Here is a 25,622-nt window from a genome sequence, read left to right on the forward strand (position 1 = left end):
GATATCTCTGCTTTTCAATATGCTGTTTAGGTTTGTCATAGCTTTTCTTCCAAGGAGCAAGCATCTTAATTTCATGGCTGCAGTCATTGTCTGCAGTGATGTTGGAGCCCAGGAAAATAAAGTCTGTCACTGTTTCCATTTTTTCCCCATCTATTTGCCATGAAATAATGGGATTGGATGCCATGATCTTCGTTATTTGAATGTTGAGTTTTAAGCCATTTTTCACCATGCTCTTTAATCTTCATCAAGGAGTCCTTAAGTTCCTCTTTGCTTTCTGCCATTAGGGTGGTGTCATCTACATATCTGAGATTATTGATATTTCTTCTGGCAATCTTGATTCCAGCTTGTGCTTCATCCAGCCCAGCATTTCACATAATATACTCTGTATAGAAGTTGAAAAAGCAGGGTGACAATATACAATCTTGGCATACTCCTTTCCCAGTTTGGAACCAGTCTGTTGTTCCATGTCCAAGTCTAACTGTTGCTTCTTAACCTGCATATAGGTTTCTCGGAAAGTAGGTCAGGTGATCTGGTATTCCCATCTCTTGAAGAATTTTCCACAGTTTGTTGTGATCCACACAGTCAAAGGCTTTAGTGTAGTCAATGAAGCAGCTGTTTTTCTGGAACTCTCTTGCTTTTCCTATGATCAACAGATATTGGCAATTTGATCTCTGGTTCTTCTGCCTTTTCTAAGTCCAGCTCGTATATCTGGAAGTTCTCGGTTCATATACTGCTGAAGCCTAGCTTGAAGGATTTTGAGCATTACGTTGCTAACATGAAATGGGTGTAATTGTGCTGTAGTTTAAACATTCTTTGGCATTGCCCTTCTTTGAGATTTAGATGAAAACTGGCTTTTTCCAGTCTTGTGGTCCTGAGTTTTCCAAATTTGCTGACATATTGAGTGAAGCACTTTCACCGCACTGTCTTTTAGGATTTGAAATAGCTCAGCTGGAATTCCATCACCTCCACTAGCTTTGTTCATAGTGATGCTTCCTAAGGCCCACTTGACATTACACTCTAGGATATCAGGCTCTAGGGGAGTGACTACATCATTCTGATTATCTAAGTAATTAAGACCTTTCTTATAAAGTTCTTCTGTGTATTCGTACCACCTCTTCTTAATGTCTTCTGGTTCTATTAGGGCCATACTCTTTCTGTCCTTTATTACACCCATCTTTGCATGAAATGTTCCCTTGGTATCTCTAATTTTCTTGAAGAGATCTCTAGTCTTCTATTGTTTTCCTCTATTTCTTTTCATTGTTCACTTAAGAAGGCTTTTTCACCTCTCCTTCCTATTCTTTGGAACTCTGCATTCAGAGGGGTATATCTTTCCCTTTCTCCTTTGCCTTTCACTTCTCTTCTTTTCTAAGCTATTGGTAAAACCTTCTCAGAAAACTGTTTTGCCTTCTTGCTTTTTTTCCCCCGCTTTGGGATGATTTTGGTCACCAACTCCTATACACTAGTACAAACTTTCAACCATAATTCTTCAGGCACTCTATCAGATCTAATCCCTTGAATATATTTGTTACTTCCACTATATAATCATAAAGGATTTTCTTTAGGTCATACTGAAGGGCCTACTGGTTTTCCTAAACCCTGAATTTCGCAATGAGGAGTTCATGATCTGAGCCACAGTCAGTGCCTAGTCTTCTTTTGCTGACTGTATAGAGCTTCTCCATCTTCAACTGGAAAGAATATAATCAGTCTGATTTCGGTATTGACCATATGATGATATACACATGTAGAGTCATCTCTTGTGTTGTTGAAAGGGTTAGCTCTTGGCAAAACTGTTAGGCCTTGCCCTACTTCATTTTGTACTCCAAGGAAAAACTTGCCTGTTACTCTAGGTATCTCTTGACTTCCTACTTTTGCATTCCAGTCACCTGTGATGAAAAGGACATCTCTTTTTGGTGTTAGTTCTAGAAGTCTTATGGGTCTTCTTAGAACCACTTAGCTTCAGCTTCTTCAGCATTAGTGTTTGGGGCATAGACTTGGATTAGTGTAATGTTGAATGGTTTGCCTTGGAAACAAACCAAGTAATTCAGATTGTGTCATTAACTGTACACCCTACATTTGTCTTTTGTTATCCAGAATTTTTTGTGTATGCCATCACAGGAAGCATTTAGCATTCCTGTAACTAAGATACAGGGTATTCATTGATAGTCAAGGTTTGTGCTCAGTCATATCCAGCTCTTTATGATCCCACGGACTGTAGCCCACCAGGCTCCTCTGTCCATGTGATTCTCCATGCAAGAATACTGGAGTGGGCCACCACCTTCTCCTCCAAGGAAATCTTCCCAGCCCAGGGGTTGAACCTGCATCTCCTGAATTGGCAGGCAGATTCTTCACCATTGATCCTCCTGGGGACCCCAAGTCAACAGCTGAAGTTCCTTTTATAAAAGATAACTTGAGAACGGAGCCCAGCTTTTACCATATTTGTATTCCCTGGTCTCATCACTTTATATGGGACATATAGTCTGCTGTATAAAGTATTTCTGTGCTAGACTTGGATATTTTTTTTTTTGTTGTTCCTCCAGGACCAGCAAGTCTCTGCCAATGCAGATTGATGGGGAACCATGGATGCAGACCCCATGCACTGTGAGTCCAGAGTAATTAAAATCTTATGTCACTTTCCTGTTTGTTTCCCAGATATTATATCCTGCCATAGCTAACTAATCATATACTCCTATAAGTAGATAATCACCATACCTAAGCTTTGGACCTATCACCAAGTGCCTTTTTTGTTGTTTTTTATATGAGCCATTGCATTCAGGTATTAGGCAATGTATGCCTTTGGCAATGATTTAAGAGTTGAATGCTTATGTTAGCCAGAGTGTAATCTTTAGATACCATAGTTATCTATATACAGCCACATATAACCACAGTTATAAATGTGAAACTAAACAAATTTGTTAAGGTTTCTCTTAACCTTTCTTGTAATTATTTCCGAACACCTTATAAGAAAAATATTTATGGGACCTTCAGACATGATTCTTCCTAAATGTATTACTCATCTCTTCTTTGCCTCCAATTGGAATTTGAGGGCTTCTTTATATAGAAAAACTTCATTATAGTTGTTCTCTCCATATGAGATATTTTTTAATTTAGACATTTAGACCTTGCTAAATTTCATTTTTATAGTGAATATTTTATTACATTTCAAAACTATGTTAGGTGCTAATCTTGGCACTAAAAATAGAAACTGATCACATAATAAAACATTGGAGTAATAAGAACATGAAATAGAATGTATTCAATAATATAACTGTCCTCAAGGAACTTATATCCTGATAGTAGATTAAGTAAATTAATAAATCAATAAATATAGGCAAACATGCATAATATAATTTTTAACTACAAGAGTTATGAAATATGATGAAGAGGAACTAAAGATGGAGCATGAAAAAGACAACTTCAGGTAAGTGTGTCTGGGAGGTCTTTTTCAAAGAAGAATCCAAAAGCTCTGTGTGTTAAACAGTAAGAGGGATAGTGTGACCAAAGTTTTAGATGTAGGGTGAGAGTGTAAGAGGCAAAGTAGGAAAGATGGGCAGGAGACAGATAGAGTAGAAAAAAATGATGGTGAACAATTAATGTGTGGTTCAGAGTACACTAGGAAGCTGTTGAAGGCTTCACGCATCATCTGATTTACATTCTTAAAGTTCGCTTAACTGCTACATGGAGGATAGATTGCATTGAGTAGCAACTGGGACACAGGGTTCAACAAAGTGCTCTGCTCTTGGACAGCAATAGTGGCTAGGACGTGGATGGATTTGAGGTACATTCTGGACGTGAAAGAGGGAGAATTCGTTAATGAGTTCCCTTGGGATGAGGGATAGGAATGAGGGAAGGAGAAGAATCATGCAGGTAGCTGCCATCTGAGAATAACAGCACCATTTACTCTGCAGTTTAGATTGGGAGGGAAGCGGTGTAAGGAGTGACAAGGTAGGTCTTATTGTTTACTTGCCCAGCCTGTCAGACTCTCGACAACTCCATGGACTGTGGCCTGCCAGGTTCCTCCGTCCATGGGATTTCATGGGCAAGAATACTAGAGGGGGTTGCCATTCCCTTCTCCAGGGGATCTTCTCAACCCAACAATCAAACCCGCATCTCCTGCATTGGCAGCTGATTCTTTACCTCTGAGCCACCAAGGAAGCCCCAGGTTAGGTCTTAATCTTTAATACAAGCATTGTGCTAATGTGCTGGTGTTTTATGGTTATAGGTGAGTGTTGTGTTGGGTGCTTTTTTAGAGGAATAATTGACATACAACATTACTTATTAAATATTCACACAAACTCTAAGTAACATATATCACCATTTTTCAGAGGGAGAAAACTGCGTCATTAGAAGGTCACATAACTTACTCAAGGTCAGATTTGTAGCACGTATGGAACTCTAACCCAGGACTCTTTCATCATTCATTAATCACTAGATTTTGGCTACCAATTCCAGAAGCACAGCTTAGCATATAATATGAGAGTTTGGGGTTTTACCTTTCCATTGGTTTTGACTCTAAAGCATTTGGCTCATCAATCTTTGATATAACACATACATGTGACTTTTTGTTTACTGCTGGCATATTTCTTGTAGTTAATTGGCCCCGAGTGTGTGAAATCTACTAATTCTATAATAATGATAAGACAAACTTGTCAAAAAGTCTTTTGAGGATGGCAATTTCTTATGCCTTCTCGTATCTCTGTGCTTGATTCCAAGTATCTTTTTAAAAATCTCCTGTTCCTCCTTTTACCAGAAAGTGTATATTTACATCTTGTTTCTTATTCTTCACTCTCCCCGTGACCTTTACACCTGTACACTCACATGCATATTAAAGGTCTTGTTACTGTTGCTGCCAGTGGTGGTGGTGATACGCTGATTGCAGAGACTGGGATGGTGGTGGTCATGGTGAAGCTTGTGGTGATGGTCGTTTTGATGATGTTGGTGCTAGTGGTGATGACGGCCAGTGGTGGTCAAGATGAACTGGCAGAGGTGCTATCAGTGCTGGTGGTGCTCGGGGTCACAGTGGTGGTGGTGCTTGTGGTCACGATGCGGGATGGTAGTGGTAGTAGCAGTCTTCTTGTTTTAATGAAACATCACTGGTCTTCAGTCTGGGTCACAAAAGAATAAATGAAAGACAGTGAAACCAAACAGCTTCCATGAGCACCCTGCATTGTTTTGGACTCTTCTCAGAGAGAAGCAAGATTCAGTCCCTGTGCCATGTTTTAAATCAACAAAGATGAATGGCAACAGTAATATATAACATTTATTAAGCTTTTACTTTGTGCCACTTGACCTGTATTGACACATTGAATTCTCACAGAAAGCATATAATAAGCTTCATTTTATGGGTAAAACAGCTGAGGCAGACAAAGGTTAGTTTGCCTGATTCCACACATAGTAAGTGGCAGAGTAGAAGCTAAAATGCAGTTAGCCTGGCTCTGCTGTCCGTCTCCTTCATGGCTGCCCTCCACCTAAGAAGGCCCCAGGCCATCCCTGTGGCCTGCCACGCTAGAGCATGACCTTTGCTATTAATAAATCACCTTCTGCCTCTCCCCAGCCAACAGATGAAGTCTGTTATCTATTAAAATCTAATTAATATTTTATAATACTTATAGCATATTTCACACAAGCTTTTCTAATGACTCTTTTGTTAACTTTCTCTCAAAGAATAACAAGATATTCATTTCAGCTATTAATTATCATGATCTAAACAATGGTTAAATTAGTAACAGGTTTTATATAATGTCTACTTCAGTTTTCACTCTGTGTAATCTCTCTTACTCATTTAAGACATTTATTGCAGTCTACACAGTGGGCCAAGAACTGTACTAGACTATGGCTCATTATTGTTATTTCACATTCTGGCATACCCTCTTTTTCCTAGAACCACATGGAAATCTGAACTTTAAATTTCATTTTAACTATAGAGAATATTTAGTATTCATAGCATTGGTGTGGTTGGACTAAAGAGTGTTCTTTGCTTCACTTGAATAACACATTGTTCCTCTTACAGAACATAAAAATGATAGAATGTTCAAATTCTTCGCTGAATTTAAATATCCATAAGCTGATACTCAATTTATGAAGGGATTGCTTTAGATATAATTTTAGAGCATAGCAGAAGTTCTGCTTTTCTGTAAGTGAAATATTTAAAATAGAAAAGCAAGTGACAAATAGGTCTTGACTCTTCAATCAATGAACACTTTTTAAAAACCAGAGTGATACAAATTCTGGAGATGGATGTGGTGATGGTTGCCCAATAGCATGAATGTACTTAGTGCAATTGAACTATACATTTTAAAATGATTACAGTGGTGAACTCTACATTACATATGTTGTACCACAATTTTTTAAAAAAAGCAATTGAAAAAAATTAAGGTGATATTCACTTACAGATTTTACCAATTCTAAGTTCAACTATCAGGTCGGGGGCTGGGGGGAGGGGAAAGCAAGAGTTTAAAGCTATCTCTTCAAATGTATGCTTTGCAATTATTTTTATGATTATCGACTTACTATAAAGTAGTCAACAGAAACTTGTTAGTTATGCCTGTGTTCACAGTTTTGTAAGAGTCACTGAGTTAATGGAGAATAGATTTTAACCATTTAACAATTGTTGTTGTTCAGTTGCCAAATCGTGTCAGACTCCTTGCGACCCCATGGACTGCAGCATGCCAGGCTTCCCTGTCCCTTACCACCTCCAGGAGTTTGCCCAGGTTCATGTCTGTTGAATCGGTGATGCCATCCAACCATCTAATCTTCTGTTGCATAAGCATGACAAAGACACAGTTGATTCTAGAAGACATTATGTTGAAGCGGTTCATGAAGAGCCTTTCTTCAGGGTGGAGTCTAGAACTTAACTATGCTCCCCTTCCTATCTTCTTCCTCCCCAGTCCTTCTCCCTGAGGACTTGGTATATACTGACTTTGTTGTCAGTATGTTCTCATTGTGGGAAGAAAAAAAAGAATAGTTTCAATAGGAGAAAAGGGAGAGTAGTAATGTATGAGAGGTCATGTACTAGGTCAGATTTCGTATTGGATCTGCACACCCAGCCCTCCCACCCCAATTTATTACAAGTGATGGGTGCCTAATTTAAGTTTCATTAAGTGAGGAGCAACCATACCAAGTCTTAAATTCAATGTAACCAAGATGGACTCTTCATACACCTTCTTCCGTCTCCTCCCCAGCCACTAATAATGACTTCTTCTTAAGTTCCTTAATTCCTATCCTTCCTTTCACCATATTGAGCTAATGGAGCTCAGTGTTCGTTTCCTAAGCTAGAAACATAAGGTCATCCTATACTTCTCTTCACACACTAAAATTCAGTATCTGTGCACACTTGATCAAGTGTCATATTTCCGGGTCTTTTCTTTTAATCCCTACCACCATTGTCCTGGATTTGGCCCATTTCATTTCTCTCTCTCTCTCATCAGGTACCTCATCAGTCTTTCCCCCCTCTCCATTTTTTTTTTTTTTTCTATTTAAATCCATCCTTAGCTTTTCTACCAAAATGATCACTATAAAATACTAATCTCACCCTGGCACTCTTCTAATTAAAACATTTAATTACTTTCTATCTGATAAAGTATATTTGAATCAAGCTTCCTGTTTCATTGCAGTCATCAATTACTTCTTTTTGCTATTTTCATATACTTTGCTTTTGCCCAAATAAACTTTTCTTTGTCTTCAGTTGAATTATACAACTTGTCTTTTGAGACTCATTTCATGCTTCCACTCTTCTTTGTTTGAATATCACCCCTCCCTTCGTTCCATCTCATCTCTGATCCCTACGAGTCTAAAAACTCAGCCCCAGTGCTATATGGCTTTATCAAAGAGCTTCCCATGTTAAACTGAAATCATCGGGTTTTTGACTAGCTTTTTGGTAGACATAAGCTTACTGAGTGAGGTCAGGCACTATGATTTTGGTCACCTCTCTATCTCCAGAGAATACCACTGTGCCTCACACATCATTAGTGGCCAACACCATGCGTATTTTGAGTTTGTGTTCCTTAACTAATTCTTGGAGAAGTATAACAATTTTGAAAAATGCTTTCTACTAAATCTTTCACTGTACATAATATAGGTTGGCTAGCAATTCATTCTCATATTTTTCATATATACATACATGTAAAAGTTATTTTAAGGTATCTTTATTCATTACATTCTCAAAGCAAAGAATTTTGAATGTACCAGGAAGAAATACTTTCTTAACCTTAAAAGGCTTAATCCCTGTTTCCTGATATAGGACAATTAAATATCTTGGGCCACTTCCTTCTGTATTATCAATTATGTATTCATTTTACACATTGTATAGGCTGCATTCTGTTAATATGTTGAAATATTAATAGTCATATGTGAATTATTACTTGTGTTACTTTTATGAAAAGTAATGCCAAAGAGGTTGTAATGCAATATCACTCTGGGTGCTTTATGTATGATTAATTCAGAAAGGATGCCTGAAACTTTCTTCCATGTGGTAGAGGATGGGAAGGAAGTCAAGAAAACATCATGAACTAAATGGTGAAATGACCACAGGTGAAATATGAAGGTGATAGCTGAAGTCAAGGCAACTTCTAGTGAAGGCGTTTACAAGTGTTTTGGTCCTGCTTAGCCTATTTTAAATACCTTCCTTTGTATGATAATTCTCAGGACTCTGACCTACTTGCCCAATCTCAGTCTCTAATATTAAATACCTTCAACACTCGACTCAGCCCTGACTCTGTAGTCAGCCAATCCCAGCCAATCCCTGCCAAGCCTGGTAGTCTTACTGCGTGATCCCTAGTATTTGTGGGACACATACTTGCTCACTGAGTTCCCATGGACCAACTCCCTCCTTCGGTTCCCATTTCCACTGTGTGAGCCATTCTGTGAGATGCTGTTTTCTGACTTGCACGCCAGTTTCCTTCTCTGGCTCTAGCTTCTAATTGATTCAAACACTGGCTAGTTGCCTCCTAGCCTTTGCCTGCCCCCTGTCTTAGGAAGGCTGGATCTTTTTCCTACAGCCCTAAACACTGAAGTTACTTGGAGTTTGTCTTCATTTTGACACTTGTTTTTATAAAGAGAATATGTTCAGAACAATTTTAAAATGCAAACTCTTTAAAAGAGAAACAGAGTTTTGGGGCCTAATAATTTTACTGATGTGCTTGTTGTAATTATTTAAAATAATCGTAATTTTAAAGTGTTATTTTATCTGAAATCATTTGCTGAAATACAAATTAATCTCAGGACATTAAGACAGAAAGCACAAATTTTATAAATGTAAGATTTTCCAGTTCCAGGAATTTAGTGATATGTAGATGAAGGCTAATTGAATTTTAAAATATTTAGATATCATTAAGATGTTTGGAAGAAACCATAGTAATACTATTTAACATTATTTAGAATCATTTACCAGTTTCTGTTCTGTATATTCATATTTTTATTTGATCCTCAAAACAACCCTAAGAAGTCAGTAAAGTTATTGTAACTGCTATGTGTGTGCTCAGTTGCTCAGTCATGTCCATCTCTTTGCAGCCCCATGGACTGTAGCCCACCAGGCTTCTCTGCCCATGGAATTTTCCAGGCAAGAATACTGAAATAGGTTGCCATTTCCTACTCCAGGGGATCTTCTTGACCCAGGGATAAAACCCATGTCTCCTGCACCTCTTGTATTGTCAGGAGGCTTCTTTACCACTACACCACCTGGGAAACCATACCATATCATAAATTAAAAAATTAAAACCCTGAAACAGATGAGCCAACCGCTTTGTTCAAGGCCACACAATTAGAGGTAGTCAGTGGGCTCTAATGCCTTTTCCCTTAATTATGAGGTTTTGCCGCCTCACTCAGTTGCTTGTAGTAGTAATCAATTACAACTTTTCATTTATGACAGAATTCAGTTCTTTTTCACCTAGTTTACATTTTCCTCTTTATTTGATACATTATTTTTTGCTTCCCAGTATAGCCAAAGCCATCCATCTGATTGCCAGAATTATACTGAGCAACATAATTATGATCATCCAACTTCCTGATCTCAAAGTTCATTGTCTCTTCATTTCTTACAGCATAGAGTTCAGTGTCCTTGTCACGTCATTAAGTCATTCTCCCAAGGCTTCCATCTGCCAGCTATACTTCGTCGGGACCACTCTCCAAAGGCTTTCTATTCATACTGCTTAATTATGTACTTAAAATCTCCATCCCTTATTTTGTGGTTTAGAAATAGACACATTCAAGCATGCTCACAGGGAATCTAGTTTCTTCTAGCAGTTCTCTGCTGCTGCTGCTGCTGCTGCTGCTGCTAAGTCGCTTCAGTCGTGTCCGACTCTGTGTGACCCCATAGACGGCAGCCCACCAGGCTCCCCCATCCCTGGGATTCTTTAGGCAAGAACACTGGAGTGGGTTGCCATTTCCTTCTCCAATGCATGAAAGCAAAAAGTCAAAGTGAAGTCGCTCAGTCGTGACCGACTCTTAGTGACCCCATGGACTGCAGCCTACCAGGCTACTCTGTCCATGGGATTTTCCAGGCAAGAGTAGGACTCATTTAATCTTCCCTATGGTTTATTATTTTGCCTGAATTAATTATCCTGTGCTGTTGGGATATGTATATTTTTGTACATTACTTTAAAATCTTTCTGGAAGGCAATAGAATATAAATGCACATATACCAAAAATAAAATAAGATCTCTTCCTTGAACAGCAAGCTTAGCATCAATTTCCTCATGAAACCTTTTAAACTCCCTATCTGTCTGAAGTAAACTGTCTGATTCTTTGCACTCCTGTCACTCTCTATTGATATTGTCCAGCTCTTCTGACTTAATTGTAAGCATTTTATGATTTCACCTTTACTTCCTCCTCATACCTCACGTATATAATATAGTTTCTGATGCAAAGTCCATATTTGAATTATTGCTCTGCAATATGTAATGCATTATTTTTCCAAGGCTGCTTTCAAGAATTTTTTTTTTGTCTTGACTCTTCAGTGTTTTGATTTTGATGAGTCTGGTTATGGATTTCTTTGAATTTATTTTTGTTTTGGTTTCTCTGAACTTCATGAATCTGTAGGTTTATGTCTTTGGCCACATTGGGAAGTTTTCAATCATTATTTGTTCAGATATTGACTTAAGCCCACACTCTCTACTTTCCTTCTAAACCCTGATGACGTGTTTTAGATATTTATATAGTATCTCAATATCTGAGTCTTAGTTAATTTTTTCCTTCCTCTTTGTTCTTTCTATTCTTCATACTAGATAATATCTATTCACCTATATTCAAGCTCACTGACTTTTTTCTCCCTTATCTCCATGCTGTTCTTGAGCCCATGCAGTTAACTTTTATTTTGGTCATTGATTTTTTTTTTTTCTGTTGTAAAATTCAGTTCTCTATGTTAGGCTTCATAAGGTCAAATCTATGCATATACTGCTCAGGGGAAAACTCAGGGGATCATGTACAACTTTAAGAGATAGTCTTTTTGAGGCCTCTCCACTCCAGGATCTCCTTGATGGTTTTTGATTCCCAGGGCTCCTCTGATTATGAATACAAGGCTTTCGTTTCTCTGCATTGCCATGTACTTCTCCATGTAGCTCCTGCCTCCAGGGCCCTATGGTAAGGGGACAAAGGGAGAAAAAATCAGTAGGTATCTGCCCATGATCTGGGGATGATAGTTTCATGGACCAGAAAGAGCGTCCCTGGAGCTGTAGGCACCTGCCACTGCTATGGAACTCCCAGGTGACTGGGGTAGGAGAGATTGAGGCGGCGAGAGGAGGGGCGAAATGAAGCAAGATACCTCTCTCACCCTCTCTGACCTCTGCCTACAGGTCATTCATTTCCTATGCCTTGAACCAGAAACACAGGGATTTTCGATGGAGCTCTCCATCTGTACTTGTACAGTTCCAAGTGTTAAGCCACCTTTAACTCCAGACTGGGAAATATGAGAGGGGAGGAAAAAAACAGGAAGATATCACTGGTTCAGGGACTCTCTCTGCTCTGGTTTCCTTCCCCAGCCTGCCTACTCTCACTTGCTTCTCAGCAGTCCATACTTAGCTGTGCCATGCGTTCTGTGCAGGGTTTGTAGTTGCCTTCAGTGGGAGAGTCACGGAATGTGCTTACTTCTTTTTGACTAGAATGGAAAATACCACCACTCTCCTTAGATTTTGTATTCGGCTGTATTGAGCTCTGCATGAATAGTCCCCATAAGATTGGTATATTATTAGCCAGAAGTACCTATCTGTCAACTTCAGATTTCACAGTATAGTCCCCACTTACATGTATTTTATAAAACTTCTAAATGAATCTCAGAAGTGCTCTAAACCTTGAATCATAAATCTTATTCTTTATGAGAAAACATCCTCAATTTTCTTCCATTCCTGTGTCCTGCATTTAAGCAGAGACCACATTTACCTTGTCACTTGAGTAAAAGTAATCAACCAAAAAGACATAGATTTTCTACGCTCCTATACAAATAAAGGTAAGTTTTAGGTATTTGTCTAGACAGTAATGATGTGGATGACCATATGAGGGTTTTTTGGTTTTTTTTTTTAGATTACTTCGTGTGTAGGTAAACATGTTTTAAGACTATTGCAAGTAAGTTATGTGATTTTATGGGAGGATTTTAGACTGTGGCAGTGAGGTTAGGTGAATGTTCGAGGTCATGAAGTAAAGAATTATGAAACTGGGACTATTTCTAACTTGTTTTTTTTTCTAGTCTCATCATCAATTCATTGGGCTTATTTGCCTAAGGATAGAAAGTTCAAAGAGGAGAAAATACAAGGCCTCTGAAATTTTTGTAATGCACAGTAGTGGGGAAAGGAACGCAGGTGTAAAACAAACAGCCAGGCGGTGAGATTTTCTCTGGCAGCTTCTGACCACTGCAAATCAAGCAGAGGGCACCTACGTAGAGAAGCAAATTGAGTAGCTTTAAGGAGAGAGATTGTTTTAATGGCCCTTTCAGCCCACTTGTAAAGTTGAATATCATGAAAATCCTTTCTTCTTGGGAATACCATTTAAATGAGAATTTCATGTGATATTATATTTGAAAATACAATACTATCAGATGGATTGTTTTTGTTCAGTCGCTAAATCATGTCTGACTCTTTGTGATCCCATGGACTGCAGCCAGGCTCCTCTGTCCTCTGCTGTCTCCCAGAGTTTACTCAAACTCATGTCCTTTGAGTGGGTGATGCTATACAGCCATCTCTTCCTTTGCCACCTCCTTCTCCTTTTGCCTTCAGTTTTTCCCAGCATCAGGGTCTTTTCCAATGAGTCGGCTCTTCTCATCAACTGACCAAAGTATTGGAGCTTCAGTATCACTCCTTCCAATGAATATCCAGGGTTGATTTCCTTTAGAAATATCTGGTTTGATATCCTTACTGTCCAAGGGGCTCTCAAGAGTTCAAAAGCATAGATTCTTCAGCACTTAGCCTTCTTTATGTCCAACTCTCACATCCATATATGACTACTGGAAAAACCATAGCTTTGACTAGACGAACCTTTGTTGGCAAAGTGATGTCTCTACTTTGTAATATGCTGTCTACGTTTGTCATAGCTTTCCTTCCAAGGAGCAAGCGTCTTTTAATTTCATGGTTGCAGTCACCATCTGCAGTGATGTCGGAGCCAAAAAATTCAAGTCTCTCACTGTTTCCACTGTTTCCCCATCTATTTGCCATGAAGTGATGAGACTGGATGCCATGATCTGCATTTTTTGAATGTTGAGTTTTAAGCCAGCTTTTTCACTCTCCTCTTTCACCTTCATCAAGAGGCTGTTTAGTTCCTCTTTGCTCTCTGCCATTAGAGTGGTGTCATCTGCATATCTGCGGTTGTTGATATTTCTCTTGGCAATCTTGACTCCAGCTTGTAAGTTGTCTAGCCCAACATTTCACATGATATACTATGCATAAAAGTTAAATAAGCAGGGTGACAATATACAGCTTTGACAGACTCCTTTCCCAGTTTGGAACCAGTTCCATGTTGGATTCTAACTGTTGCTTCTTGACCTGCATACAGGTTTCTCAGGAGGCAGGTAAGATGGTCTGTTACTGCCATCTTTTGAAGAATTTTCCAGTTTGTTGTGGTCCACACAGTCAAAGACTTTAGTATAGATGTCTTTCTGGAATTCCCTTGCTTTCTCCAAGATTCAATGGATGTTGGCAATTTGATCTCTAATTCCTCTGCCTTTCCTAAACCCAACTTGTACATTTGGAAGTTCTTGGTTCATGTGTTGCTAAGGCCTAGCTTGAAGGATTTTGAGCATAACTGTGCTAGTATGTGCAATGAGTGCAATTGTATGGTAGTTTCAACTTTTTTTGGCATTGCCTTTCTTTGATATTGGATCACTTGTTTCCATTGTTTATGTGCTTATACCTCTCTCTTGATTACCAAAGGTATGATAAATATTTTTAAAGGCAAATCATGGCCAGAACAGTGTTTCCTGACAAGAAGCTACTAAAGTCTAAATATAAACAGTCCATGAAAAGATTTATGGGGAGAATGGGGCAAATAAGAGAAACTGGCATCTATAACTAAGTCCACTTCTCTAGCCCATTAGCAGAAATTCAAAGTAGTCTGAGGTTAAAAATATTTTTCATTCTTTGAAAATAGTGTTTTATGGTATTTTCATAAGGAAGGGAGGAAAAAGCTGCTTAGAAATAGCATAGCAAAATACCCATATCCCAATGGGAAGAAAACAGAAATAAAAGCCAGAATCTGGGATATCATATTTGTTGTATTGGTAACCTCTGGACTTCAGAGAATTACTTACTTATGGAACTGTTTCTTTATTACTAAAACCAGCTACCTACAAACTGTGACGGTACGGGAGGGTTGTTGAAAATTAGTTTGTACCTCATTTGTCAACACTAAAAAAATATTATTTTCTAGTGTTTCTTAGTTTTGTTATAACCAATAATATACATACATTTTCTTCTTTTTCAGTGTTTAGACTAACTTCCTGGTTATTCTGAGTCATACAAGGAGAGAAAATAGTTAAATTCATGGTATTTTGTGCTGGGATAGTAGTTGATATCTTTTTGAGATTTAGCCAAGGTGTTAATAGAAAATATAGCAGTGATTTTTACTGTTTTCCTGTAATCATTTACAGATAAACTCATATTGGAAAGGATATCACTTCACCATAATATTTAGCATCTTTCAGTTCAGTTCAGTTCAGTCACTCAGTCGTGCCCCACTCTTTGCAACCCCATGAACTGCAGCACACCAGGCCTCCCTGTCCATCACCATCTCCCGGAGTTCACTCAGACTCACATCCATCGAGTCAGTGATGCCATCCAGCCATCTCATCCTCGGTCGTCCCCTTCTCCTCCTGCCCCCAATCCCTCCCAGCATCAGAGGCTTTTCCAATGAGTCACCTCTTCACATGAGGTGGCCAAAGTACTGGAGTTTCAGCTTTAGCATCATTCCTTCCAAAGAAATCCCAGGGTTGATCTCCTTCAGAATGGACTGGTTGGATCTCCTTGCAGTCCAAGGGACTCTCAAGAGTCTTCGCCAACACCACAGTTCAAAAGCACCAATTCTTCAGCGCTCAGCTTTCTTCACAGTCCAACTCTCACATCCATATATGACTACTGGAAAAACCATAGCCTTGACTAGACGGACTTTAGTTGGCAAAGTAATGTCTCTGCTTTTGAATATGCTCTCTAGGTTGGTCATAACTTTTCTTCCAAGGAGTAAGCGTCTTTTAATTTCATGACTGCAGTCACCATCTGCAGTGATTTTGGAGCCCAAAAAAATAAAGTCTGACACTGTTTCCACTGTCTCCCCATCTATTTCCCATGAAGTGATGGGACCAGATGCCATGATCTTCGTTTTCTGAATGTTGAGCTTTAAGCCGACTTTTTCACTCTCCTGTTTCACTTTCATCAAGAGGCTTTTTAGTTCCTCTTCACTTTCTGCCAGAAGTGTGGTGTCATCTGCATATCTGAGGTTATTGATATTTCTCCTGGCAATTTTGATTCCAGCTTGTGCTTCTTCCAGCCCAGAGTTTCTCATGATGTACTCTGCATATAATATTAAATAATAGTTAATTCATCAGGTTGACTTCCTGGGAAGTCTTATTTTGAAAATTTGATAAAAAAGAAACTACTTTCTCATTAAAAGTTACACAGCTATTGTGACGTGACACTTGCCTCCATAGCAGATACACCATTTTTAAGGAATCTTAAAGTGGGCTTACTTTAGAAAAGGGAAAAAGTAGACAAGGTAACGTGTATTTTTGTTGCTAAAAGGAAAGAGGTAACCCATAAATTAGCAGGAGAAAAATTGTTAATGGGTGGATGTACACCTGAAAATTACTATTTACTTAATATTTAAATACAAAGTAAGGATGAATCTTAAGATTCTTCATTTGTTATGGGTATAAATCTTGGTATTTTGAGGAAAAGAAAATTGGCTATTGATAACAGTCTTCTGTCATCTGGAGACATAGTTGAATAATCAGATGGCTGTTCTTGTGGGTATATTTTTAAGGTATGCGTGGTAGTAGGACTCCAAAAGCAGTTCAATACAACATAAACTAAAAGCCTCCTTTTACCTAAGACTTCACTGGTAAATGCTCCTGCATAGATTTATATTTCTAAGCCTCTTCTCTGCCCCAAAGACTGGCATGTTAGTGTTTAGTGGCACTGTTTTGTGTGTTCCCCTATTACTTATGCATTAATTAGTTTTGTTTACCTGTGCATAATTTTTTCCTAATTTCACAACAGTTGTTGTTTTTGTAATTGACAATACAATTTACTGCATGTATGCTTTCTGGCCTGCAAACAAAGATGTTAAGGTGTAGAGCACCAACCTCTTCATCTTAGATTGGTTTAAAAAAAAAAAAAAAAGGATTGGTTGTGACTAATTTCCAATTAATTTGCAGTGGTTACAGGGAACAAAACAATTGCACCTACTAATTAAAATTTAAAATATTCCAAAGTGTCATCTTTAGGTGTCTGTGGAATATATAATTTCCATTTTGGTTCATTGCTGGATCTGTAACATCCGTGAGCCTGACAGCTCTATTAATTTAAAGTCTCAGTAATACCTATTAGTACAAAACATGAAAAAACTACCATTAATCATTTATTTTAATTTTGCAGCTCTGTCATTTTCTCAGTATGTTTTAAAATTATGATGACACCATAATGTGCACAAATCGACCTGGGTGAAGGGAAAACAGATCGCTCTACTTAGGAGAGATACTGAAGTACATTGTTAGAGCTTAATTGATGCCAAACTAATTAGATTTGCTTGCATTTTGCACAAAATTATTTTAAACATATTTAAATATTTTAAACATGTTTAAATATTTTAAACATATTTAAACATTAAAAATATTTTAAATATTTTCTTCCTGAATTGTATTTTAAAAATTATCCCAAATGAGTTATGTTTACAGTTAGACTTACACCTTTTTATAGTTCTTTAATGCATTCTGTTTAAATATTGTGAAATAAACCCACACTGTTCTTTTATTTTTCATTTTGAAACCTGGATTAATCTACACCGTTTCAATTTAGAAAAGGTCATTTCCGCTTAGTTCGAAGATAATAGAATTTTCATAGATATGTTCTTGGGTAGGAACTCTAAACCCAAAGTGGACACAATGTCCAAATACATGAAAGGGCAGAAATTGAAATAAGAAATATATATGTTTATAATGCCTTATGCATTTTTATTGATGTGATTGGGACTGTTGAACATGCTAAAAGTGATGAAATTATATGCACTCAACAGAATTTTGTCATTAGTTTTCTAAAGGATCAGTAGATATTTATATTTAAATCTTGTTCAAAATTAAACATATTTCTGTAGAATGGGTAAAGTTAGTAAGTCTCTTAATTGATGGGCATTGTTGTACCAATAGAAAAGTTTGACTTTTTTCTTTCCAGAGCAGTCAGAGGTCTCTTTTTCGGATACAAACTATAGATTCATTAGGCCTGAATCTGACCTTTCTCCCTTGTGAAAGACTTTATCTAGTTCATTATTTCTTCTGATTTTGTGCATTAAAAATTAGAAAATACAGCTAACATATTCTAAACTTTTCCTCAAAATGTAACATGCAGTATTGCTAAAAGTTTTCAAGAGTAAACCTTCTTTATCCATGAACAGAGCACAGTATTTCATAGAAATAGTCCCAAGATGGGTTACTAATTTCAAATTAAAATTTTAATTAAAAACTTAATAAAATACACTGAATAAAATTTAATCATTTATTGTTTTTATTTCCTTGAATAGTCAGAACACCGTTGCACATGTCTAATTTGAGGAGATTTTTTTAAAAGAGAGGATTTTAACATATTACAGACATACCTAGGAGATAATGCAGGTTTAGTTCCCTACTACTACAATAAAGCAACTACAGTAAGTCACATGAATTGTTTTGTTTGCTTGTTTCCTAGTGCTTGTATGTTATGTTTACCGTGCACTGTAGTATAGTAAATGTATGATAGCACGTTTCTAAAATAGAAAGTGTAAACCTAAATTTAAAAAAAAACAACTATTTATATTTGATCTTTCAGTGAGTCATAATCTTTTTGCTAGAGGAGGGTCTTACCTGGGTATTACCATCTGCTAACTGATCAGGGTGGTGGTTGCTAAAGATTGGGTGGTTGTAGCAGTTTCTTAAAATAAGACAACAGTGAAGTTTGCTGCATCAATTATTCCTTCCCCCAGTCAATTCCTCCTTAGCATCAGTGCTGTTTGACAGCATTTTACCTACAAGAGAACTTATTTCAAAACTGGGCTCAGTCCTCTCAAACCCTGCCACTGCTTTATCAACTAAATGTATGTAATCTTCTGAGCTCTTTGTTCTCATTTCCATACTCTTTACACAGTATCCACCAGGAGTCGATTCCATCTCCAGAAACTACTTATTTTGCCCATCCACAAGAAGCACCTCCTCATGGGTGGAATTTTTATCATGAGATTACCGCAATTCAGTCATATCTTCAGGTTCCACTTCTAATTATTGTTCTCTTGTTATTTTCACCACATCTATAGTTACTTCCTCCACTGATGTCTTGAACCCCTTAAAGTCATATATGAGGGTTGGATCAACTTTCAGACTCCTGCAGTGTTGATATTTTGACCTCTTCCCATGATCAAGAATGTTCTTAATGATGTCTAGAATGGTAAATCCTTCCCAGAAGGTTTTCTGTTTACTTCACCTAGATCCATCAGAGGAGTCACTATGTGTGGCAGCTATAACCTAACAAAATGTGTTTCTTAAATAATAAGAATTGAAAGTCAAAATTACTTCTTGTTCCATGGACTGTAGAGTGGATATTGTGTTGGCAGGCATGAAAACAACATTAATCTCATTGTATATCTCCATCAGAGCTCTTCAATGACCGGGTGCATTGGCAATGATATTTTGAAAGGAATCTTTTTTTCTGAGCAGTCCATCTCAACACTGGGGTTAAAATATCCATAAACCATGTTATAAACAGATGTGCTGTCATTTAGGCTTTGTTCTTTCATTTATGTAGCACAGGTGGAGTAGATTTAGCATAATTCTTAAGCATCCTAGGATTTTCAGAATGGTAAATGAGCACTGGCTTCAACTTAAAATCACCACCTGAATTAGCCCCTAACAAGAGAGTCAGCCTGTCCTTTAAAGTTTTGAAGCCAAGCATTGACTTCTCCTCTCTAGCTATGAGTACTGACCCCTGGTGGCTCAGTGCTAATCTGCTTGTAATTCAGGAGACCTGGGTTCAACCCCTGGGTTGAGAAGATCCCCTGGAGAAGGGAATGGCAACCCACTCCAGTATTCTTGCCGGGGAAATCCCATGGAGCTTGGTGGACTACAGTCCATAGGGTTGCAAAGAGTTGGACACAACTGAGCTGCTAACATTTTCACTTTCTCTAGCTGACATCTTCTTCCCGTATAAGGCTGTTTTGTCTGCACTGAAAACCCATTGTTTAATGTCGCCGCCTTAATTAATTGTCTTAGCTAGAGCTTCTGGATAGTGTGCTGTGGCTTCTGCATCAGCACTTGCTGCTTCACCTCATACTGTTTTGTAATGGAGATGACTTCTTTCATTAAACCTCCTGAACTAAGCTCCGTTAGCTTCAAACTTTTCTCTTACGGTTTCCTCATCTCCCTCAGCCTCCATAGAACTGTGGAGAGTTAGGGCCTTGCTCTTTATCAGACTTTGGCCTAAGGGAATGTTATGGCTGGTTCAGCCTTCTGTCAAACCACGGAACCTTCTCCATCTCAACAATAAGGCTATTTCGCATTCTTATCATTCTTGTGTTGACTGGAGTAGCATTTTTGGTTTCCTTCAAGAACTTTTTTTTTTTTTGCAATCACAACTTAACTGTTTGACACAAGAGGCCTAGTGTTTGGCTTGACTCAGCTTTTGACATGCCTTCCTCACTCACCTTAATAATTTCTAGATTTTGATTTAAAGTGAGAGATGTATGACTCTTCCTTTCATTTGAACATTTTGAGGCCATTGTAGGGTTATTATTTGGCCAAATTTCAATATTGTGGGGCTCAGGGAATAGGGAGGCCTGAAAAGTGGGAGAGAGATGGAGGAATGGCCAGTCGCTGGAGCAGTTAAAACACACAAAATTTATCTATTAAGGTTGCCATCTTACATGGGTACAGTTCATGGTGCCCTACAACAATTACAATAATAACATCAAAGATTACCTAGCACAGATCATCACAACAAACAGAATAATAATGAGAAAGTTGGAAACATTGTGATAGTTGCCAAAATGTGACACAGATACATGAAATGAATGAAGACTGTTGGGAAAATTGTGTGAATTGTGTGCATTGACTTGCTTGATGTGGGGTTGTCACAAGTTTTCAGTTTGTATTTAAAAACTACCTAATATCTGCAAAGCACAATAAAATGAAATTCAGGAAGTATGCCTGTACATTGCTTTATCCATGTGACAATTTGCTATGTGAAAAGACCACATAAAGGAAGATATATAAAATATTATTCATGAAAAGTAGAATCTCAAATTGTGAATATTGTTAATATTCTCCAGTTACAGTCAAGGAGAAATATTTTATTGTTTTGTTCTTTTTAAAAATTTTTGCTTTTTTTCCATGTGATCAAATATTTGGAGAGACGCTTGAAAAGAAAAATAGTTTCTAGGTTAAGTTGTGAAATCATTTTTCTGCAAAGACATGAAAATTATAAAAACAGTTTTTTACAATGTCATTGACCTTCCTGGCTACCAGCTTATAATGATGAAATAAAATGAAAACCAAATTTATACCTTAAAAGAGATTTCAAACCCAGGTATGAATATTTCCTCTGCTGTGTGGACAAATAGCCCATCACTTTCAGGAGAAAGTTTCTCTTTTCTTATTGTCATACCTATTTAAAATTCCTGTGAATTTAATCAGCAAGTAAACCTCTCAAACCCATTCTTTTAGAGATTTCATTGTAAATCTCCACAGTGATTTCTTTGAGTTTGATGTTAGATCAAAGAATTTGACATTAAACTTGGAAATTACTATCATTCCAGAAAATAATGGCTGGAATCATAAAGGAGCTGGCACAGGGATTTTAGAAAATTGTTATGTTTCATTGCTTTGCTTTTTGGCAGTTATGGACCTGAAAAATTTAGCATGCTCTTTATTCCCTCTGTCATATGGCTCAGCTACACGCATGAATTCAAAATGGTTTCCATTATTGGAAAGAGACACTCTTATTCCAGAATCAAGCTAGGTAACTTTTAATGTTCCAGATAATTGCTAAATTAAGCTCTCTCTGCAGATATTTTATGGCATTTATTTTGCTCTGAAAACCCCATTCATTTTTAAGGTAGCTGAATAAATCCAGTGATAATAAAGTCTTAAAGAGATGAATCAGGAAAAGAAAATTTTGGCTAAATGCAGGGGAAATATTTAAAAAGGAAAATCCTACCTTCTGAGATACTTTCTAAGAAGCACAATATTATTAAGCCCACCCTGGTGCAAAGCAATAAAGAGATTAAACATTGAAGCCAAATTTGATCAGTTGATCTGTTACTAAAATTGAGAAAGCTAGTATATATTCTAATTCAGAATTTTCACAGAATAAATTCTGAATGGTGGCACTCAGTATAGCAAAGAGATGCCATATGAGACTATTTCCACTTTTATTCATCTTTTAGCTTGTTGTTGTTTAGTCGCTAAGTCGTGTCTGACTGTGACCCCGTGGACTGTAGCCCACCAGGTTTCTCTGTCCATAGAGTTTCCCAGGTAAGAACACTGGAGTGGGTTACAGTTTCTTTCTCCAGGCGATCTTCCTGACCCAGGGATTGAACCCTTCTCTCTTGCATTGGCAACTGGATTATTTGAGCCACCTGTCAAGCAGTCTTTTAGATATTGACCCATTAAGTCATAATTTTAAATTAATGTTCATTATTTGACTGTAATTGCATCAAGGGTCAGCAAGTTTAATCTTTGAGCCAGATCTACACAGTCACCTGTTTTTGCATAGTCTCAAAGAGTTAAGAATAATTTTTTATATTTTTAAGTGGTTGAAAAATCCGAAAGAATAATAATAGTTCATGATAAAAGTATATGAAATGCAGATTTTAGCTTTCATACATAAAGTTTGACTAGAACATAGTCACATCCTTTTGTTTACATTTAGTCTGTGGCTACTTTTGTGTACAATAGCAGAGTTGAGTTGTTACAGAGACTTCATAGACCACAAAGCCTAAAGTGTTTACCATATAGCCCTTTACAGGAAATATTTGCCAACCCCTAAATTGCATAAGCATCTTACAGTAATATAACTCTCAAATATGATTTCTAGATTAGAATTAGCATTAATTTAGTAGTTTACATAACTTACATGCAAATCATGGTGAAAATGGAGGCATGCCTAGCCTCAGTTCAGTTCAGTTCAGTTCAGTCACTCAGTCGTGTCTGACTCTTTGCGACCCCACGAATCACAGGACGCCAGGCCTCCCTGTCCATCACCAACTCCCGGAGTTCACTCAAGCTCACATCCATCGAGTCGTTGATGCCTTCCAGCCATCTCATCCTCTGTCATCCCCTTTTCCTCCTGCCCCCGATCCCTCCCAGCATCAGAGTGTTTTCCAATGAGTCAACTCTTCACATGAGGTGGCCAAAGTATTGGAGTTTCAGCTTTAGTATCAGTCCTTCCAAAGAACACCCAGGACTGATCTCCTTTAGGATGGACTGTTTGGGTCTCCTTGCAGTCCAAGGGACTCTCAAGAGTCTTCTCCAACACCACAGTTCAAAAGCACCAATTCTTCGGCGCTCAGCTTTCTTCACAGTCCAACTCTCACATCCATACATGACCATTGGAAAAACCATAGCCTTGTCTAGACGGACCTTTGTTGGCAAAGTAATATCTCTGCTTTTCAATATGCTATCTAGGTTGGTCATAACTTTTCCTCCAAGGAGTAAGCATCTTTTAACATGTAATTTGAATGTCTCACCTTCATTAATAGAAAACGAGTAGGCCACATTGAAGACAGATTTGAAATGTTCGCCTGATCATACTTCTTTCTAGTTTTTTCTCCTAACTCCCTGGTTGCTGCTGCTGCTGCTGCTGCTAAGTTGCTTCAGTCGTGTCCGACTCTGTGTGACCCCATAGACGGCAGCCCACCAGGCTCCCCCCTCCCTGGGATTCTCCAGGCAAGAACACTGGAGTGGGTTGCCATTTCCTTCTCCAATGCATGAAAGTGAAAAGTGAAAATGAAGTCACTGAGTCATGTCCAACTCTCAGCGACCCCATGGACGGCAGCCTACGAGCCTCCTCCATCCATGGGAGGGTTACTTGTCCTCATATTCTTTCATAGTATATAATTTCCTGCTTCACTGTTATATATCCATGTTCCCCCATTATGTAATACAATGTCTGATATTCACATTTGAAACACACATCTGTCCTTTAGTCATCTCTTTCCAATGGATAATGTTATTTACAGCGTCATTACATCCAAATCTGTCTCAAGACCCATTCTCTATTCTGAACACCAGACCTACATATCCCAAAGACACTGAGCATCTCCTCTAGAATATCACACTCTATAGGAGTTCACCAACTTACTGCCTTTCACTCATGCCAAAAAATACATCTCTTTCTGTGAAAAAGCATCACCACACACACAACAAGCAAAGCTAATAGCATGAAAGTCATTCTAGAACCTTTCTCTTTTTGATTACTCCCGGCATCCATCATACCCTGCAATACGTGCCTCCTTGCTATCTCTCAGATCTGCCCTTTATTCTGTCCCCATTGCCAATGCTGCAACTAAAATCCAGTTTACTTCTTTTCTAGACTATTTTATTCACCTCCCATCTGATCTCCCTGTTTCTGGTATGACATGCAGCCCCTAAGCCATGCTCTGAGTCTCACTGCTAAGACTCAGTTTAATTATGTCCTGTCCTTCACCCATGATCTGAAGGACATTATTTTGTGTTCCCATTGCATTCTGAGAATATCTCCATAGCACAACGTGAGTCACATCCTACTGCTACATATGTTACCATCAGTTAACTCTGTGCACCTCAGTGATGTTTTAAAGAGTATCTGTTCAACTTGGAATCCCCGTCACTATACTGAAAAAAGCTAGACCTGGTAGATGAACAACCAAGCTAATTAAAATTGAGTTAAATTAGGTTATTTGGTTCCACTGATATTAGCTTTCAGCAATATGTTTGGGGGATGAGTTTAAGAAGGTGCTGGTCATTCATTTATTCAGTCAGTCAACAGATTCCTACTGGTCTTACCCCCCTAGAAAGAGAAGCAAGTGACACACAGACCAAGGCTTCTCAAAGGCGAATGCGTGTGTGAATTACCTGGGAATCTTATTATAAAGTGGAATCTGATTCAGGCTTGGGGTGGGACTAGGAGACTGCATTTCTCATAGTGCTGTCAGTGTTCCTGGTTTGTGGACCACATTTGGGGAACCAAAACACTAGAGAGAAAAGCTGTTTCTTGCCGAAGGGTTTTTATTGTTAAATACATGTACCAAAATTATATGTATGCATTGAAAAGAACAAAATGTATGGAATTTCAAGGAAAATGACTAGCTTCTGTCCCATCATTTGGGTCACCAGATCCATTCTTTGATTCTTTGGCTGTCTCTTCTGATTGAGGCTTCCCCAGTGGGTCAGACAGTAAATCTGCCTACAGTGCAGGAGACCAGGGTGTGATCTGTGTGTCGGGAAGATGCCCTAGAGAAGGGCATGGCAACCCAGTCCACTATTCTTGCCTAGAGAATTGAATGGACAGAGGAGCCTGGCAGGCTGCAGTTCATGGGGGTGACAAAGAGTGAGACACAACTGAGTGATTCACACTTTTTTCACTCAAACAATCTGCTTTGCTATAGTTTTTTTTTTTTTGGGGGGGGGGTGTTGTTTGTTTTTTTTTTTACTTAATAGTTTTAGGTATATTCTGCTTAGTTTATGCTTTACAAAAGTGGTTTGTAACATTACTCCATTTAAATCTTACTAATAATTAATATCTGCTGGGTGATTGTTATGTGCCAGATAACGTTCTAAGCATTTTGTATGCATTGATTCATTTAGTCCTTACAAGCCACCAATGAAATAGGCACTATCTCTATGGTATAGATAATGAAAATGAATTAGTCATCTGCCCAAAGTCTCCAGACAGGAAGTGGGGATCCTGTCGGTCTGATTTTTTTAACCAGTATTCTATTCT

At 38.1% G+C, this 25,622-nt stretch overlaps 1 protein-coding gene across 8 annotated transcripts in view; it reads left to right on the forward strand.

Annotated features, from left to right (window-relative positions):
- The window catches only part of DGKB (diacylglycerol kinase beta), an 876,578-nt gene that overhangs the window by 839,549 nt on the left and 11,407 nt on the right, over positions 1 to 25,622 (forward strand). For all 8 annotated transcript variants that reach the window (XM_018047359.1, XM_005678984.3, XM_005678985.3 and 5 more), the window contains one exon: positions 2,538 to 2,598. In XM_018047359.1, coding sequence (XP_017902848.1) covers positions 2,538 to 2,598 — 61 coding nt within the window. The remainder of the gene's footprint in view (positions 1 to 2,537; positions 2,599 to 25,622) is intronic.

This window comes from Capra hircus, chromosome 4 (genome assembly GCF_001704415.2).
Source record: "Capra hircus breed San Clemente chromosome 4, ASM170441v1, whole genome shotgun sequence".
NCBI classification, from domain to species: Eukaryota; Metazoa; Chordata; class Mammalia; order Artiodactyla; family Bovidae; genus Capra; species Capra hircus.